This window comes from Acinonyx jubatus, chromosome A2 (genome assembly GCF_027475565.1).
Source record: "Acinonyx jubatus isolate Ajub_Pintada_27869175 chromosome A2, VMU_Ajub_asm_v1.0, whole genome shotgun sequence".
NCBI lineage: Eukaryota > Metazoa > Chordata > Mammalia > Carnivora > Felidae > Acinonyx > Acinonyx jubatus.
This window is the reverse complement of record NC_069383.1, coordinates 104,109,734-104,129,912: the sequence shown is the minus strand read 5'-3', so window position 1 is coordinate 104,129,912 and position 20,179 is coordinate 104,109,734. Positions and strand designations below refer to the sequence as shown.

General features: G+C 49.1%; 1 protein-coding gene across 4 annotated transcripts in view; it reads left to right on the top strand.

The window, feature by feature from the left end:
• Positions 1-20,179, top strand: part of UPP1 (uridine phosphorylase 1) — a 29,243-nt gene that overhangs the window by 4,579 nt on the left and 4,485 nt on the right. For 2 of the 4 annotated variants that reach the window (XM_027045958.2, XM_027045959.2), the window contains exons 2-5: positions 1,920-1,993; positions 11,880-11,944; positions 16,637-16,754; positions 19,737-19,895. In XM_027045958.2, coding sequence (XP_026901759.1) covers positions 1,920-1,993; positions 11,880-11,944; positions 16,637-16,754; positions 19,737-19,895 — 416 coding nt within the window. Of the gene's footprint in view, positions 1-1,919; positions 1,994-7,819; positions 7,963-11,879; positions 11,945-16,636; positions 16,755-19,736; positions 19,896-20,179 lie in introns of those variants that run through there. The other 2 variants (XM_027045961.2, XM_053218733.1) reach the window with 2 other exon arrangements.

Below are 20,179 nucleotides of genomic sequence, written 5' to 3'. Positions count from 1 at the left end.
AAACCTGCTTGTGAAAACAACTCAAGCTTTATTTCCCACGTGGGGTGATGCCCACAGCCACCTTGTGTAGAACCAAAGGGTGTCATGGGAAACAGCCAGCCTTAGCCCCATGCCTAGTAAGTGACACTGGGTCTTTCCTTCCCTGTCATCTTAGCTCGACACAGGCACCCTTTGAAGCCTCATCCTTCCAGTCAGCCCTTACGATTTCATCTCCTGGATCCAGAACGTACCCTGCCTTTCTGTTCTTAACATTCTCTGCTCATGTTCTGTGTCCCTCCATCCAACTCTGCTGGAATCATGTGTCGGGGAGGAAAAACTTCTATCCTCTTAGGTAGCGTCTTGGGGGACTGCAAATCAAAATGACAAGACAGACTAGTGGGAGAAAAGATGGATTTTTAGTTATGTATGCACATGGGAGTTAACAGAAAAATGTGGCTCCAAGAGGTGGTTAGAATTTGGGGGTGCCTGGTGGCTCAGTCATTGAAGCGTCTGACTCCTGACATCAGCTCAGGTCTTGATCTCAGGGTTGTAAGTTTGAGCCCCTCATCGTGCTGGGCATGAAGTCTACTTAAAAAAATTGGGGGGTTTATTTACCATCTTCATAGGGCATAGAGGGGGCAGAAGGACACTTCTGGGAGAACAGAGGACTTCTGGGGAGGTGCAGAAGGGGCACTTAGGGAAACAAAGGACTTTGGAAAGATAAGTGGATAGATGGGAGATAAGATAGTGAGAGTGTCTTTTTGTGTTTTTGTTTTTGGTTTTTTTTTTTTTTTTTTTTTTGGTTTTCAAAGAAGAGTTGGCATGGCTCCCTAGGACCTAATTCATGACAATTGAGTTCTTCTAGGAGGCTCCACTTTTAGGCAGACAAGGGATTTCAGAAACTCCTATGTCTTCAGGTGGGAATAATTGTTATGTGACAGTGGCTTCCTCTGGACCCTTTCACAAAGACACATCTCCATCATTGCCCCCTCCAAACCTTTCAGGAGTCCCCAGCCACCTCCAGGTGCTGCTCAAGTTCTTTATGGACTCACCGCCTGAGCACTTGGCCTCTGACCTGGCCCCAAGTCAAGTGACCCCTGCCTGCCATGCTTAGCCCTTTCTGGTACCTCACAGATAGTTCGTGCCTTTCTTAACTCTGTGACTAAACACGTGAAGTGACCTGAAAGCACCAGGCGAGCACCTAAATTCACCCTGCTCTGCAGTGGCCACTGAGGAGGGGGGCGGAGCCCTTTCATGGCGAGGAGGGGGGACAGTGCAGCCAACAGTGGGCTACATCAGTCACTGGGTTTTGCAAGCTGACTTTTCTCAGTCCCGCAAGAAACAGGAAGTGTCGCGTTCATTCTGAGTTGTCCAGACTGGAAAGGTCCCATTGTATACCACCAGTGTGTGTTGCTGGGAATGTGCCATACCTATTCTCGGTGGGAGGGAAAATGTCCAGGGTGCACGACGATTTTAAATCAGCAAAATGATGTAAAAAGCAGTCATCGGAAATCTTCGCTGAGTTGACGAGTGACCTCTCCTTGTGAAACCGCACCGGGGGTGGGGGTGGGTGGGTGGTGCTTGAAAATCAGTGCATCTGACACTTCCCCTGGTGCTCCCTCTTGCGCCCAAGACAGGGTCCTGGGGAGCCCTTCTGTCTGGGTTTTACGTCGTGAGCTGCAGTTGAATGCACGTGGTGGATGCTGGTGGTAGGGGCCCTGGCACAGGGGTGCCTCCTTTTCTAGAATACCCTGAACCCCCGCTGGGCTGAGCCTGGCCTCAATGACACTCAGGGACTAGTCCTGTTTCCTGATTTCTTTGAAGGTCGGAAAACATAATGTAGCTTTGTGTGTTTTCTTCCAACTTGAAAACTTCCTTCAAAATGCAAACGTAGTGCTGGGTCCCTGAATAGTGATTCCCTCTTTCTTCCTCTTCGCCAGGGTTTTCTTTTACACCTGCTCCCCACGCTGCCTGTTCACCTGTCCGTTCACCTGCTGTGGCTGGAAGAATCCAGGTGAGTGGGGAGCTGCCCCCAGGGGTGGATTGGCTCCTGGTTTCCACCCTCTGCTCTGCCTGGTCTAGGGAGAAAGATCTTGGGAAGTGAGACACCTCCTTTACTTCCTCCTGGCTTTGACCTTTCTGTGGGCAGGTGGGGGTGATGTGGTTTTGGAGTGATGGGGATTCAGAGCTGGCGGCCAAGAAAGAATTCTTGAAGACATCTTTGGTGCAAAAAGGTGGTTTTATTAAAGCACGGGGACAGGACCCGAGGGCAGAGAGAGCTGTGCTGGGCTTGGGAGGAGAGACTGGTTCTATACTGTGGAGTTGAGGGAGGGAAAAGGAAAGGAAGGCCTCCAGAAGGACTTTGATGTGCTAAAGAGGACCCACGGGATCCTGGAGGCCCTGCTACTGTCTGGCTATGGCTGTTTTCCCTCTAGGAAGGCAACATGACGTGGGCAGGGGTTTCTGGAGAAACGTGCTGCTCTGTACTTGCCTCAAGTATCTGTCAATGGGCTGCAGGTTATGAAGACATTTAATGTTACCTGCCATTTCCTTCTGCCTGTGTTCCCCACATCACTACAGAGGGGAGGGTGATGCTGGGGCTCCGGGAATGAGTTTGTAGGTTTCTGGAGATGAGGCTATGGGTAAGATTGCCTTTTTCTTGTAATTTCCTAAGATATTTGTAAACTCTTGGAGACCCACGTGCTGTAGGACTGTGGTCTCTATCGGTTAACCGTTTGTTTTCTTTCCTTTCCTGTGTCCTTCGGCAGCCAGGGTGCCTGAGGAATGTCACACACATCCCACCTGGTGGGGGAGGGTGTGTGTTAGCTTGACTTAATGCTCCCTTATCAGAGGTGATGGGGTTTTGGGGTGATGGTGGGGATTTGGAGCCAAGAAAGAATTATTGAAGATGTCTTTGGTGCAAAAAGGTGATTTTAGGGGCTCCTGGGGGCTCAGTCGGTTAAGCATCCGACTTCGGCTCAGGTCATGATCTCGCGGTCTGTGAGTTCGAGCCCCGCGTCGGGCTCTGTGCTGACAGCTCACAGCCTGGAGCCTGTTTCGGATTCTGTGTCTCCCTCTCTCTCTGACCCTCCCCCGTTCATGCTCTGTCTCTCTCTGTCTCAAAAATAAATAAATGTTAAAAAAAATTTTTTTTAAAAGGTGATTTTATTAAAGCGCACAGACAGGACCCCTGTATAATAGGGAAAAATAGGATAAAATAGAGAAAGGACCTGAGGTCCCTGGGTGGCAAAAGCATGTATTTTGGAACAATGCTGGGAGCTGGGAGCGGTTGACCACAGCAACCCCCTTGGGGAGTAGAGTCCCACTTAAGAATGTAACAGACGTCACCTACTCCCCCTCAGGTTCCTCTCAGGAATCTGACAGCAAAAATACCTAACTAAACCCTAAAACTTGTGTATACGGGCAGCAGTATGACCAGTCTGACCCCTCGCACAATGGAGTCGAGCCCATCGGGAAGGGACCACCCAGCACCTGGAGTTGTCCAGCCAGTAAGGATGGGACCTGAGGAGGATCCAGGGGGAAGAGAAGGGGATGCTGACCAGAACCTCCTAAAACAAGGAGCCTTGCGTCTAGTCACGGGCATTCCCTCTGAGCGCCCCCTCTCTGTAAAGAGAGCTTCCCCAGTATTCTTCCTTCCAGATCTGATGCTCTAATAACCTTGTACCTGCTCACTCTGTGTCCACCCCTTCCTTCTTCCAAGTGGGGAGACCACAAATCCTGGTGTTGCATCCACACGACTCCTAAAACAGAATGCTGTGGGCACCAGTGACAGTCACAACAAAGTTTATTGCAATGAGAGGCAAGGCCCACCGATCAGGACCAACACTTTTGATCAGAGTGCGGCCTTGAACAGCCGTGGTACATGGTTTTTATAGCCGACCACCTCATTTTATCATCACCTGGGAACAGAAAAAAGAAATAGCTTCCAGATGAGGTGGAAACAGTTCCCGGATGGGGTGATTATTTTAGACTTTCTGCCGTTAAGTCGCAACCAGTTGATCTCCTTGACCCTGCCTCTGATGCTCTTTTCTTTGAACTTTTGTTTCCTTAATTGGTGAAGCCTAATTTAGGAGAGTATGAGTAATTTACAAGAGTGAAGCAAGGCTGTTATCTCTTAACCTTCAGTGCCAAAACAAAGCTGTTATTTCTCAAGCTCTAGTGTCAACACAAAGCTGTTATCTCTCAAGCTATAGGTCAGCCCTACACTACAATTTAACCCTTACACTAGGTGTTGAGGTAAAAAATAAAATCCTGCAACCCATTGGCAGCAGGAGCTGCACTGGGGTCGTGACGGGTAACTCGTCACATACCCTCAGCTTGGAAGGGGGCGAGGATAGAGTAAGTTTCTTAGGAATTTTGGAAGGAAGGTTTCCAGGACCTTGAGGGGGTCTCTGTGGCCAGGGAAACGCCATTTATTACCATTTAGTGAAACCTCAGTCCTGAGACCCCTCGGGTGTATATCGGGGCCCTAAACCTGGAGCATGATGCCAGCGTGTGTCCTGGGGCAGTTGAGATAAAGGAAGGAGACTTACAGGGTCCTCGAGGTGGGGTGATATGAAGCTGAGATTCCCTGCTGCCCCCCGCAAAGTGTCATCATGGAGGCAGCTGAGCCCCTCGAGGGAGGTCACTGTGCCGGTTTCAAGGACTGGTCAGTGAGCCGTAGACAGTAAGGGGATTTGATGTTTCATTTGCCTCAGTTTCCCACATCACCATGGCAAGCACTTGAACACCTTTCCCTCTTGAGGGTGATATTAGGGCTCCGGGAAACGGAGTCTCTAGGCTTCTGGAGATCAGGCTCTGGATGAGATTGCCTCTTTCTTGCAGTTCACTAAGTTCTCCATATACTGAAGGAGACCCTTGTCCTGCATGACTGTGATCTCTATCAGTCAACCATCTGTTTTCTTTCCTTTCTCCTGTTCTTGGGCGGCCAGGAGAGTGCAAGGAATATCACATATCCCACCTGGGCGGGGGAGGGGGGGGAGGGAGGGGTGCTGTTAGCTTGTGTTTGGCCCCCAGCCTGCCCCATGCTCTCTCATCAGAGGGACTGTATAATGTATGCTTTGGAGAGTGAAACGCGTCTCTGGTTGGAACACCAGGACCCCCTCACACACACACACAACCCTGCACACACAGCCGCGCTGCCTGCCAGCAGCCTCGGTTAGCAGGGGGTTTTCCAGCCAGAGGGTCACCGAAGTCTGCGGTTTTCTTGGCACCAAGTTGCTTAAATCTTTTGCTGTGTGCCGGGTGGGGGCACGGGGAGGGGTCAGTCTTGGGGAGGCTCGCGGCCTGCAAGGGGGGCCTGCCAGCACTAAGGGTGCAAGGGGAAGAGGCCCCGGGGTGGACTCAGGAGGGCGAGAGGTCTGGGGCGGGGACCGGGCAGGGAGATGATCTCTCTGTTTCCGAAGCGAGAAAAGCAAGCGGGTGTGGGAGTGGCGCTTTCTCTGCAAGACCGGACAGGATGCTTTCTCTGCGGCTTGGTTTCCGTTTCTGGATTCTGTCTGCCGCCTCCCGGGAAAGCACTTCTAACTCTTCCTCTTTCGATTCTCTGCGTGCTGCCCAGCTTCCCACCCGCAGAGGAAAAATTAGCATCTTGGAAGGTGCAGGTTGTTGGGGGGTGCGGGGAGGCGCGTTGCTGGGAGCATGTACTGCTCTGGCAGGGAACACTGCCTGAACGACTGACACCGGCCCTGGGGACACAGATGTAAGACCCCAGGCCCCACTTCTCTCAGTGGAGTGAGGACCCTAAGGGGAGGGGAGCAGGGCCATCTGGGGCCAGTCTCTGCATGGTCCTGCTGATGGTTGCATTTCCTGGAAACCAGACTTCTGCGGAAGCCCAGCCGTCTGTATAAATCTGTTTGATGAATACTGTGCATGCCTGGAATTAGGAGCTAAAATGCTGATCAACGATTACAATTCTGACGCGTGCGTGGGTTTCCTGCCACTAATTCTCTGATGCCAGCAGGGCATCAGAGAATTCAACTCACTTCTGACACCACCTACCCAGAGATGGCAGTCAGACCCTCCCGGTCCCCCAGCACGGCCCCTCCTCCCTCCAGACGCCAGTCCACGTGTCACCTGGGTTCTGACCCACCAGCTACAGACCAAAGGCTCCCACGACCCCTCCCTGGGTTTGGCGAACTGGCCGGAGGCGCTCACAGGACTCGGGGGACAGATCGCTCACTAGATCACTGGTCTGTTGTAAAAGGATTAAGTCAGGAACAGAGGGAAGGGAGAGCTGCCCAGGGTGCGGTTGGGGAGGGGGTGCCGAGCTCCCTGCCGTCCCAGGGCCTGCTGTCCCCCCATCTTCACGTGCTCACAGACCCTGGCCTGTTGGGACTTTTTCAATGCATGGACACGACTGATGAAATCATTGGCCATTGGTGATTGATTCAACCTCCAGACCCTTGAGGTGGGATGGGGCTGACAGAGCCAATCTCTAATCGCGTGATTGGTTTCCCTGGCAACCAGCCTCCACCTTCTGGCGCTTTCCAAGCCACCTCATTAACATAACAATAGACCCCTTAGCACATTCACCACTCTGGGAAAACTGGATGGAGACCACATACAGCTGACCCTTGAATAGCAGGGGTTTGAACTGTGCAGATCCACGTACATGTGGATTTTTTTGGATAAATACAGACAGTACTGTAATTGTGCTTTCTCTTCTTTATGATGTTTTAAATGACATTTTCTTTTCTCCAACTTTAAGAGTATAGTATATACTACATAAAACATACAAAATGTGTGTTCATCAACCATTTATGTTTTCAGGAAGGCTTCTAGTCAATAGTAGGCTATTAGTAGCAGTTAAGTCTTTGAGGAATCAAAAGGCAGAAGCACCAGGCGGATTTTCCAGTGCACCCCCCCTCCACCACCACGTTGTTCTGGGCTCAACTGTGTGTATATATCTGTTTCCCTTAAAACCACCAGTTACCCGCAACAGGTGGGCTTAATCGGATAGAAAGTGTGAAACTAGCCAAGAAGCACAGACTTGCTGAAACATGTGGCCAGTAACATGGTTCCCTGGTCACTGCGTGGTTCAAGAGGGGATCCCCAGGTAGGGGATAATCTTTTCTAATAGGATTTTAGTCACAGAAGAGGTGTGGGTCTGTCTACAAGGCAAGGCTTCATTCCAATAAAAGAGAAAGCATATGATCCATGACTAAAACATATTTATATCCATGAGATGGAGGGATTTGCACGGAACCCATTTGCCAAACCTCAAACGGTCCATTGGGCAGTATGGGTGTTTCCCAGGATTGTATTTTGGCCAGTGGGACAAGCAGAGTTCCCGCCATATTGGTTCATGAACACTATCCTTTCACGGTAGACCAATGGTTTAATGTGTGTACAGTTGTGAGTACTGGGAATTTAAAACTTTCTGGTACAGCCACATTGTTCTTTGGTCCACACCTGAGTTCTCTCTTTTTATCAGACCAACAACTGTCAGATTTCCCATATTGATTCTCCTTTTATGGGGCCCATTGTTGGGCATCTCTGGTCAATTTTTCCAGGCCGTCATTTGGAAAAACATCTCTTTGGACCATGACTGGGGTCCTGCTGTTGGTCTCCTTTAGTACAGCATTTTTGGTGGAAATATAAGCAAAGTGGTTTCCTTTGGCTTCCAGGGGGATGAGGCTAACTGCCCGGAACCCTTAGTAATAACTAGAGCCACCAGCAAACAGTATGGCACCTAGTAAATGTTGGACATAGGAGCCATTTAAAAAAAATATTTTTTATTTATTTTAGAGAGAGAGAGAGTGGGGGGAGGGGAGGGGTAGAGGAGGGAGACACAGAATCCAAAGCAGGCTCCAGGCTCTGAGCTGTTCAGCATGGAGCCTGAGTCGGCGGTGCTCGAACTCGTGAATCGCAAGATCATGGCCTGAGCTGAAGTCAGTCACTCAACCAACTGAGCCACCCCGGCGCCCATTGGAGCCATTCTGAATCTTATCCTCATGGGAGGTAAGAAAACTGTTGTTTCCCTTCCGAAATCATGAGCTTCCCCAAAGGCATACTGAGTGTCCGCATAAATGTTTGTGGTTTTGCCCTTGGCTAAAACAGAAGCTCAATTTAGGGCACTTAAGTCAGCCTGTCGGGCCAAACAGAGGAGCCTGAGGTGAAGGTGCTGTCTCGGTGACTTCAGGGGAGTTGTATAGCACATCCAGTGTGACATTTGATGCTTCGAATAAGGACCATCAGTAAACCATGAAAGGCTGCATTGACTAGAGCAGTTTCCTGTGAATTGTCATGGGAGTCAACAGGTGATCTGTCAATGTGAGGCCACTGTGAGCGATTTTATCCTTGTTGGAGAGGAGAGGGGTGAGAGGGTTAAGGATCCTGGAACCAGAAAGAGTCATTGTAAGAGGAACAGTGACCAGGATGATGTCACGGGAGGTGAGGCGACAGGCTGAAAAGTCTTGAGTGTCAGGAGAACTTAGGAGGGCTCCTGCATGGGGCACTGGGATGGTTAGAGGAACCCCTGTGACTATTTCTTCAGTGGCCTTAACTGAGAGGGCAGTGGCAGGAATGGCTGTGAGGCCAGGGGGAATATCCCTGAGTCACAGGGTCTAATTGTTGGGTACAACACCCCATGGGGTGATGGTGGTCTCTGTGTTTTTGGGTGAGCGGCTCCCAAGGCATCCCCCTCCCTCTCACATGCAGAGAGGAAAAAGGGAGGGGCGCCTGGGGGGCTGTGTCGGTTGAGTGTCTGGCTCTTGATTTCAGCCCAGGTCCATGAGCTTATGGTTCGTGGGATCAAGTCCCATGTCGGGCTCTGCACTGAGAATGTGGAGCCTGCTTGGGATTCTCTCTGTCTCTGTCTGTCTCTCTCTCTCTCAAAATAAATAAACTTAAAGAAAAAAAAGATTCTGATTGTCCCTAGCAACTGGAACACTAAAAATGCACCACATAGGTCAGTTACCTATGAAAACGTGAAAACGTTGCTTTCAGTGGGCACGGATGTTGGGAGTGTATGGGGGTTAGGAATAAAAGGGTTTTGAGGGATAACAGTCTTATCGATTGCCTCGAGGTCCCAAACAAACCTCCATCCTTGGCCATCGGGATTTCTCACAGATAAAGTAGGGGTGTTACAGGGACTAGTACCGGCGATAATGAGGCCCTGAGACCTGTAATTCTCTATTATGGGCTTGACACCCTGAAGGGCTTCTTCATTTATAGGCTATTGACTTATTCTAAGGACAGGTTTTGAGGGGTCTATTTGAGCCGTATTGGCAGGTCCTCTGTGGACTGTGCCAATATCAGTTAAGGATTTTGCCCCTAAAGAGGATGGTAGCTGATCCATTTGTGACAAATTACCAGTGTCCCCAGACTCAGCTGTGGTCCTGTCAGAGACAGAGCAAATCAAAGATGTCAAAGGGTCATTTAAATCCCCTGGTTGGCTATGTTGAGGACTACTGTCAAGTTCTAGAATTATCTTCCCCTTTGGGGAAAAAGAAATTCTGGCATGATGCTTTTCTAAGAAGTCTCAACCCAATAAATGAGTAGGGGCAGAAGGCAGAGTCAGTATGTCTCAAAGAGAGTAGGTTCAGAGATGGGAAACTGTTGAGTTGTAAGAGACCCCTCCTCACTAACTGAACTGTTCAGGTGCTCTGGGCAGGTGGCAGTGGGGCTGGGCACTGAGGGTGTAGGTCCTGTGTCAGTAAGGACGGAGGTTCATTCCCAGTCTGGAGAGTGGATTCTCCGAGCTGATTACCAGCGACGGGCCGACAGGACATTGAAAAGTTTGGCTAGCGGTCTAGAAGCACCTAAAACGCCTAAATTTGTTAACAGTCTTTTTTTCCAATATCCTGGTTGCTTGTAATAACAGCAGAAATGAGACTTGGCTAGGGTGCAACCAAGCTGGTTTGCCAGGATAACTAAATTTGGAGGGGACGTAGTTTCCCATTCCTGCCTGGCCCTTTTAACTGGAAGGGAAAGATCTTGGATCTTTGATAAACAGGGATATAACTGTTGATAAGCAGAGAATTAAATACTGCCTGGGTAGACTCAATAGCTAAAGGGAAGACCAGAATGTCTTTAAAGTCAGTTTGGAGTCCATCGTCATATCCATGAGCAGATTCATCAGGCTTTTGTGTACACGCCTCAACCTTGTTCCCGTCACCAGGCTTAGGAAAAGCCATTATAATTGCTCCAGTGAGTGAGTGTTCCAGCATCTTGCCAAAATTCGGGTGTGTGTTGCTCTAACTCCTGCTCAGGATGTTTCCACCAGACTGGCTTCATCCAGTGTTTGGGCTGGCCCCAGCAATCAGCGTGTGGATCTGCTGATACAAATCCGAGAAGCCAGGTTGGAAAGTTTGAATAACTATGTGCAATTCTTCAGCAAACCTATGGGGGTCCCCGGCCACGTTGGAGAGCTCGTTAACTCTGGCCCCCAGTTCAGCCTCAGTCCGGGGACCATAGGAAACCGGGAGTCCATTTATATCCTCAGAAGGCTTAACTTTGAAGGAGCCGGTTTTAATAGGTTCAGGATGCAGAATGCAGGGGACCATCAGGAGAAAAGGAAGGTAAAACAGATAAGAAGGAGGGGGTGGAGACAGGGCAGGTGTAGAGAGAGCAGAGGAAAGTAGCCCCGGGGCCTCAAGTCTGTGGACAGAGAGATGGGGGAGGGGAACAAGAGGCCGAGCCCCAGGAACTTAACGCGGTCGCATCTGTGGTTTCTTCTTCCTCCGGCTTTAGGATGGTAGTAAGACAGGGTTGTCTCGTGCCTGCTTCGGATCTTCTCTCCTTCCTTGGCAGGAGCTGGAAATCCCACAGTTCAGACCTCTCCCCCGACCCCCACCCTTCTTCCTGGGCTGTCCCTGACACCTGAGATCCCACAGGGGTGGGCAGCCGGGAGTGGTCTGTGGGGCCAGGCTGGGAAACCAGGGGTGATGCCTGCCCACCTTGGCTTCTGGTGTATTTCTGCTAGCTCCTTGGAAATTAGCAACCCTGCAGGTCACATAGCGCACATGGGGCCTGATGTGAGTGTGCACAGAGTTTCAGCACTGGGCTTCCACAGGCCAGTGAGCCAGAGTGCCCTGGGTTCCTCTAGTGGGGGTGAGTGGGGTGGGGGGGGGGGGACTCGCTGTTGTTAAGTTAATTACACAAGGAGGCCTTGGACAGAGGTGTCAGATCTGATGCCCAGGTGCCAAGTCAACACCTGGTGTTGAGCCTGTCAACACCTGAGGGTGTCAAGTCAAATCCCTGAGGACAAGCTATACTCGATCTGCCTACCAACCATGTCCTGGCTCCCCTTCCGTACCTGCTCCCTTTAATTCTCTCCTGGGGCCTTCCTGACAGCTTCTAGTCTGACGCTGCCTTGTTCCAATAGATTTTTGCCAAATAAGCTCTTAAGAGTCTCTTATATGCCTGAGTCTATTTTTAAATAATATTCTGGGGGCACCTGGGTGGCTCAGTCGGTTGAGCATCTGACTTCGGCTCAGGTCATGATCTCACAGCTCGTGAGTTCGAGCCCCATGTCGGGCTCTGTGCTGACAGCTCAGAACCTGGAGCCTGCTTCGGATTCTGTCTCTGTCTCTCTCTCTGCCCGCCCCCTCCCCCCCCCCCACCCCGCTTGCACTCTGTCTCTCAAAATTAAATAGACATTAAAAAAAACCCTTTTATTCTTATTTTTTTAATGTTTATTTATTATTGAGAGACAGAGACAGAGCATGAGTGGGGGAGGGGCAGAGAGAGATGGGGAGACACAGAATCCGAAGCAGGCTCCAGGCTCTGAGCTGTCAGCACAGAGCCCAATGGGGGGCTCAAACCCACAAACCGCGAGATCATGACCTGAGCTGAAGTCGGATGTTTAACCCACTGAGCCACCCAGGCGCCCCCTCCAAAACTTTTAAATAACATTCTGTGTTGTTTTCTCCTAGGCTCCTGCCCCGGCTGAGAGAATGGCTTCCTCGGGACTCCAAACAAAGAAACGTGACAATCACAAGTAAGGCTCCGGCCGACCGCAGGCTGGTTAGATCCTAGGTTTATGGCGATTACTGTGTGACACATGTTTTTCCGAGAGCCACCGTACGGTAACACGTTTGATTCTGGTGACAGAGACTGGGGACGAGATGACAAGAGCCCTGGCGTCTGGTGCCAGGGACACGCGGTGTTGGCTACACGGGCAGCTCTGGGCTCAGAACGGCTCTGGTGGGGCCCCTTCCGAAACACGGCCCCTGCTTGTCTCCCGGCCCTGTCGGGGTTCGGAATCGTAAATACTTTCTTTACGGTTTTCCGTGATTCCAGCTGGTGATCCTTACAGCCCGTCTTCTATGTCTATTTGTGCATTGCTGGCCAAGGGAGAGTTTCTTGCCTTCATCCTGATTCCTGCCTGGGCTTGAATCCAACAGTATTTTGGTTTCCTTGCTCCCCTTGGTGTCCCCCACCTCTGCTGGGGTTACCTGGGGGAGCCCTGGAGCTGGGCTCAAGGTCATGAACAGGACCCAGCTGGAGTGGCCCCTGGCCTGCCCTCTGCTTGTGCTCCCTCACTGGTGTGTCCTTGCCCACCACCGCGAGGCGGCTGTGGTGTCAGGAGCTCGAGGCCAGCTCACGAGTGCAGCCTCTTATGAAAAACATTCATGTTAAAGTGAGCCCATACAGTGAGGGGTACTGATAGAACCCAGCTTCCACGGCAGTCGTGAGTGTGAAGTAGGTTTTTATGCGCGAGCTATTCGATTTTCAAAATTTATATTTATTGTTGAGAGAGAGAGTGTGAGCAGGGGAGGAGCAGAGAGAGAGGGAGACACACAGAATCCCAAGCGGGCTCCATGTTGACAGCAGACAGCCTGATGTGGGACCAGATCCCATAAACTGTGAGATCATGACCTGAGCCGAAATCAAGAGTCGGATGCTTAACCGACTGAGCCACCCAGGCTCCCCATGCGTGAACTATTAGTTATGTCAGTTCTAACGCAAAGACGAGTGCCTCCCAGGTACTAACATTTGTATCTGTGTCCAGAACGGGGCCTGATGCGTGGCTGGGGTCAGATCTGGCTGGCTGCTCTGAGCTCTCCCTACCCCCCGCCCCAGACTCCCTTCCTCGCCTCTTCTAGTCCCTGAGCACCTGTCCTGAGGCACCTGGACACCTTGTAGAATCAGCCGGTTTGCATCCATTTTGCATTTCCTTTCCGGAGCAGGTGTTTCACGAATAGTTGTTAAATGAGTCAAGTGACAAAGCCAGACAAAGTGACTGGAAATTGTATGTAGAGGAGAGAACGAGCTTTCCAAGTAATGTCTTTGATTTGTTTTAACATCTTTTAAAAAGTAAGTTCTGACATGGTCTGGTTCATTATGGTCCTTGTCCAATTTATCTATTTTAAAAGCATTGCAGGGGGTCCCCGGGTGGCTCAGGTTGAGTCCCGGTTGAGCCCGGTTGAGTCCCGTCCGACTTCGGCTCAGGTCATGATCTCACATTTCGTGGGTTCGAGCCCCGCGTCGGGCTCTGTGCTGACAGCTCAGAGCCTGGAGCCTGCTTTGGATTCTGTGTCCCCTCCCTCTCTGCCCCTTCCCTGCTCACGCTCTGTCTCTTTCTTTCTCTCAAAAATAAATAAAAAATATAAAGAATTGAAAAATATATTAAAGCATTGGTGTTCTTCATAGTAATGCTCTGTTTCCTTCTCCTTCTCTTCCTGGAATCAGAGAGGGGAAAAAAAAAGTTTCCCATTTTGAAATAATGTGGCAAACTTGTCTTAATCACATCCTGTTTTGTCAGTTCTGACGCTTGCCGCTCAGCCCTTCTACTTGGTCCTCCGTGACCATAACACCCCGAAGGCATGTAGCAACCATCCTGTCATCAGTGACGGTTGTCATGAGAAGACCTTAGGACGCCATGACCGTGTGAAGGTGTCAGAATTTTCATAGCAGCCGTGGGTACAGTGTAAACGGATGAGCGAGGCCGTGTGCCTACAAAACCCCAATCAGACTCCGGCTGGATCTGCCCCGCAGGCCGCAGACACTGTCTTGGCCTGGATGCTGTGCCCTTCTCTGTCTTACCGCAGTTACTACCATACTGTAGCTGTGTTTGCTCCCATCTGTTTTCCTTACTCGATTTTGGGCATCTTGGGGCACAAAGTGCCTTACAGTGGCTTTTCAGGTCCGGCGGAGTGATTGGTGCAAACAGGAACTCATGACTTAGTCATATGGATAGCTTGCTCTCCCAGGAGATCACCCGTGTTGTTGCACCCTAAGCCAAAATCAATACAGTCAAACCTTGGTTTGCCAGATGGTTCGCTCCAAAATCCAAAAATATCCATGTAAAAATGATTACAATACTGTCACATAATACACAATAATAAGGAAAATACAGAATAAAAAAATAAATTAACCTGCACTTAGGTTTGAAAGCCTTTGTGGCTTGTGTGAGGGAGACGAGAGAGGAGGGTTACTGTGTAGGACGACTTTCACGATCACTAATGGAATCACTGCTGTCTATTGGTCCCCTGGGATCTTCTTCTGCATGGGGGCCCTTGTATATGCTCGCACGGATGTTGACTATAGTGCAGTATCAATAAACTCTCGTCATAGACTGTATTTACTGTAACTGGTAATAAGGCAGCGGAGGAAAGGGTCTCTGTCCGCAGGCAGCCTGACCTAGAATGAAGCAAAGCGTTCCTAAGCTCACTCTTGTACGGAAAAGCAAAGGACTGTCCACAGGTGCTTTGAAGTGACAGAAAAGACACCAGTGCCAGTTGTGGGCACCTTCCAATGTGCTGAAAAATCACTGATTTCTGCCAAACACCACAGCCTGAGACCGAGCATCCGAGCCTGGGAGACGATCGCCCACAATCCCGCAGAGAGAGAGAGAGAAGGACCATTGGCTCAGTTGTCATCATGTGTCATTCGGTGTCACGTACGACTCATGTTGCAAGACATCCATCGCTTGCTTATCGAGTTAAAATTCTTAGAAATGTTTGCTTGTTGGGTGCCTGGTGGCTCAGACAGTGACAGGCCAACTTCGGCTTAGGTCACGATCTGGCAGTCTGTGGGTTTGAGCCCCGCGTCGGGCTCTGTGCTGACAGCTCGGAGCCTGGAGCCTGCTTCGCATTATTGGCATTATGGCTATCCAGCGCATCTCTTTGGTAGGGAAATGTGTGTTTTCAGTTAGATTTTGAAACATTGGGCACATGTCCCGAACTCTCACACCCCCAAGGTAACAGCCGCTGCGCTGGGGGCCTGAATCCCATAAAGCATCTCCCCGGAGGAGTTCTGCAGCATACTTTTTCTGATGGGCTTGGTTTACAGGGTGTGAGAGACTCAAGCCAGCCCGTGCAGTCATGGGGTGGAATTTCCAAGTCACAGGCAGCTGAGAGCCTCTTCTCTTACATCTCTTTCTGTTTTTTTTTTTTTTCCTTACAGAGTTAAATTGAGGAGGAAACAGATTAGTGGGTTCTGGGCAGAAGGTCAGGCGTGGAAGGAAGAATGAGAAGCTTCTGAATGCCCTCACTCAGGGATCCATGTCTGTCTGCGCACCCCTGGTGCCCGACAGGCCAGGCTTTGGTGGGGAGCACCGTGGCCTCTGGGAGTCAGGCAGGCACAGATGTCAAAGGAGGCGTGTTTAAGCTTGTCAAGTTGGAGATGCGGTCTAGACCTACACATCTGGTTGTGTAAATAAAGTTTTATTGGAACACAACCACACGCACTTGCATTTGCCTCTGGTCCCTTTCACGTGACAACATCAGGATTGAGTTGTGACAGAGCCCACGTGGCCTGTGAAACCCAAAATATTTACTATCTGGCCTCTTATGAAAAAAGGTTTGCTGACCCCTATTCTAGGCCAGCAGTGTGCTGTCTGATAGAAATAATAATGTGAGGGGCCCCTGGGTGGCTCAGTCGGTTGAGCGGCCGGCTTCACCTCAGGTCATTATCTCACAGTTTGTGAGTTCAAGCGCCACATCAGGCTCTGCGCTGACAGCTCAGAGCTCAGAGCCTGGAACCGGCTTTGGATTCTGTGTCTCCCTCTCTCTGCCCCTCCCCCACTCACACACACTCTCTCTCTTACTCTCAAAAAATGAATAAAATGTTAAAAAAAGAAAGAAAGAAAGAAAGAAAGAAAGAAAGAAAGAAAGAAAGAAAGAAAGAATAATGTGAGCCACACACACTGTCAAGTGGCCACACTGGAAAGAAAACCAAAATGGAAAGATGTCTTCTCTCATCCCTCCCGTTGGACATTGTACAAGAGTGGTACTGGCTAATGCAATAAGACAAGAAAAATTAAACCCAAGGTGTACAGATTGGAAAGGTTACCTCTGGAAGGGAGAACAAGAAGCTTTTTTTTCTTTTTTCTTTTATTCCCATCCATATTTCCTATGTGAATGTATTATTTTGAAAATAAAGCCAAGTTCAGGTGTCGAATGAACTTGGGTAGCAACTGGCTATACTTTCTATGGGGTGATTTAGCACTTTGATCTTCGTATTTTCTTGTGCTCTTCTGAGTTCTTTGTGATTCCCCTCCAAACAGGGGCCCGGGGTGTGGGGAAGAGATGTGGGGAAGGAGAAGGGGGCAGAACGGACACAGGCAGGTGGGAACATTTGTGGTGCTAGGGTGTCCCATCTCAACTGACACAGGATGCTTCTGTTCTCACTTTGGCCACTGGGTGCTGGTGCTCTATAAACCTTTCGCCTTTCTATTTTGTGACAGTGGCCACTTTGTACAACCCACCAACCCAAATGTAGCAACAATGCAAGAAGATGTCCTGTACCACTTTCATCTCAGCACCAGCACGCACGATCTCCCTGCTATGTTTGGAGATGTGAAGGTAAAAGGCAGGGCTGTTGATTCTGGGGATTTGTCTTAACATCAGTCTCATCATAGGTGATACTGGTAGACATGGGCACAGAGGACAAGTTCATCAAGTTATATCTTCAGATTTTTGCTAACTGTTGCTTTCAAAATATGTAAACTAATGAGTTTATGAAGGAAACCTTGTAAGTTCTGCCATATTGGTGCCTAAATAATCTCTTATAAATTCAGTGTGTAATGGAAACCATATAAAATAAATTTCCTAATGCTCCACTCCGAGAAAAGGAGTTACAAAACATTCTGTAGAGGAACAAGGGAGAATAAGCGAGTAATTACACGTGTCTCCTTGTAATTTAAAGTGCATGTTTGTTCTTTTAATGGCTTACTTGGCTGAATGCAACTTCTAGCCCATTTCCCCCACAGAGTCCTGAGTTCCTCAGTGTTGGTTTATCCTGGCACAGGACTTTTCAAATGTCTGATCCCTGTGGGTAAAGATGGACTAATGTTTAGATTCAAAATCAAAACAGTGAATGACTCAAAATTTCCTTGCTTCTCCACGGGTCTGTCTTAGCAGCCACCGTATTCCTTTCCAGCTGTGAGACGACTCCCCATGTATTCTTTTTTTTAGGAGAGGGATTTTCTCTGGTTACTTAGAACTAATAGTATTTTCTTAATTGGGGTATAATTAATATATGGTGTTAAATTAGTTTCAGGTGCACAATATCATGACTCAACAATTCTGTACATCACTCAGTGCTCGCCATGATAATGTGATCATCATTTGTCATCAATGTTATTACCATCCTGTTGAGTATATTCCCTATGCCATACTTTTCATCTCCATGACTCATTTATTTCGTACCCGAAAGTCTGTGCCTCTCAATCCTCCTTACCTCTTCCCCCATCCCCCTTACACTCTCCCCTCTGGCAACCACCAGTTTGTTCTCTGTACTTAAAGTCTGTTTTTTTTTTTTTTTTGTTGGTCTCTTTTTTCTTAATCAGTTAGCTTTGTTTCCTGAATTCCACATGTAAGTGAAATCATATGGTATTTATCTTTTTTGGACGGACTTATTTCACTTAGTGTTATACTCTCTAGCTCCATCCATGTTGTTGCAAATGGCAAATCTCATTCTTTTTTATGGCTGAGTAATATCCCATTGTATGTGGACACACACACACGCACGTGCACACACACACACACACACATTTATTCATTTATTTGTATCTTCTTTATCCATTCATCTATCCATGGACACTTGTGTTGCTTTGATGTATAGCTATTATAAATAAATCTGTCATAAACATAAGGATGTATATAACTTCTTGAATTAGTGTTTTTGTTTTCTTTGGGTAAATACTCCTCCGTAGTAGAATTATTGGATCATACGATTTTTCTACTTTTAATTTTATTTTTTATCTTTCTTAAAGTTTATTTATTTATTTATTTTGAGAGAGAGAGAGACAGAGTAAGCGAGTTTGAGCAGGGGATGGGTAGAGGGAGAGACAGAATCCCAAGCAGGCTCCATGCTGTCAGCGCAGAGCCCAAAGTGGGGCTCAATTTCATGAACTGTGAGATCATGACCAGAGCTGAAACCAAGAGCCGGAACCTTCACCCACCGAGTCACCCAAGTGCTCCCTATTTTTAACTTTTTCAGGACCCTCCATACTGTTTTCCAGAGTGGCTGTACCAGTTTGCATTCTCATCAACAGTGCACGAGGGCTCCCCTTTCTCCACATCTTCACCAACACTTGTTGTTTCTTGTGTTGTTGATTTTAGCTACTCTGACAGGTGGGAGGTGATATCTCATTGTGGTTTTGATTCGCATCTCCCTGATGATGAGTGATGTGGAGCCTCTTTTCATGTGTCTGTTGGCCATGTGGAAGTCTTCTTTGGAAAAATGTCTATTAAGGTCATTTTTTGAAATGGGATTATTTTGGTTTTTTTTGTTGTTGTTGCTTTAAAGTTTATTTATTTTGAGAGAGAGAGAAAACACAAGTTGGGGAGGGGCAGGAAGAGAGAGGGAGAGAGAGAATCCCAAGCAGGCTCTGTCTACACTGTCAGCACAGAGCCTGGTGCAGGGCTTGAACTCACGAACTATGGGATCATGACCGAGATCAAGAGCCAGATGCTTAACCAACTGCACTACCCAGGCACCCCTAAAATGGGGTTATTTGGTTTCTTTGCTGTTGAATTGTATAAATTCCTTATATGTTTTGGAGACTAACTCCTATGGGATGTGGCATTTGCAGATATCAGTGGGTTGCTTTGTCCTTCTGTTGTCGGTTTTCTTTGCTGTGCATTGTGTTCTTAATGTATTTACTTTCCATGCATTTGAATTTAACCTTTCTAGGCGGTGGGGATTTCTTTTGTCATGTTTAGAAACTAATAATTCTTTCATCATCAAACTCCTTAAAACCAGCTCATTTACTTTTTCTTCTTGTGTAAAACAAAATGGAAAGTAAGAGTGTATATATAATACTTTGCAGATTTTAAGTTTTACTTCTCTGAGCGCCACCCACGCACCTGATTTCTACCAGTTCCCGACTCCCACTGGGCCCTTGGCTCTTTCCATACTTTGGCCGTTTGGCTCTTGGACGTCTGGGTGGGAGACGTTGGTTAGAAGCCCATTGTACAGATGGGCTGGGGGGCCCCCGTCGCACGGTGAGGCTCCCTCCAGGACATTGGCCGAGCTGTGCACGTGATGGATAGAGGCCGGGCAGGCATGGAACCTCGAATTACCTCCCCAGAGATAACAAGGGTCTGGTTTCCCTGTGTCGTGCAGAACTGTGACCCAGTACTTCTCACACTGAGCGAGTGTGCATCACTCACAAGCCTCTGCATCACTCACAATAGCACACGTAACTGGGCTCCCCGGACACAGGAGCTGTGAGGCCTTTTTTCCCAGCAACGTCTAGGTGATGCTGATGTCTGCATCTAGGTAGCACCCTTCATGGTGCTCTGTGCCTGTGCTGACGGGGCTCTGTTCTCTGGCTGCAGTTCGTGTGTGTCGGGGGAAGCCCCACCCGGATGGAAGCATTCACCAAATACATGGCCAAGGAGCTGGGCCTTGACCACCCAGGTGCAGAATATCCCAACATCTGCGTGGGGACTGACCGTTACGTCATGTTCAAAGTGGGCCCCGTGCTGTCTGTCAGCGTGAGTACCTGCCCTGACGGTGGGCTCGGGCCTGGGACTCTGCAAGCCCCCTGTTACCCCCACCTCCTGCTCTTTGCACACACACAGGGCTGGTCCCCTCGACACCTGTTTACGCTGTCGGGCTGGGGGCAGGGTGAGACGTCTCTAGCAGTGTGAACCGTCCAGAGCACTCCAGTGTGTGGAGACGGTGTTCAGTTCCAGATAGTTTGTGGAGGCAGGAGCTATGCAAGGTCACACGTGACCAACATAGGTGCGAGAGCTCACCCCAGCTTTGGGAACAGTGC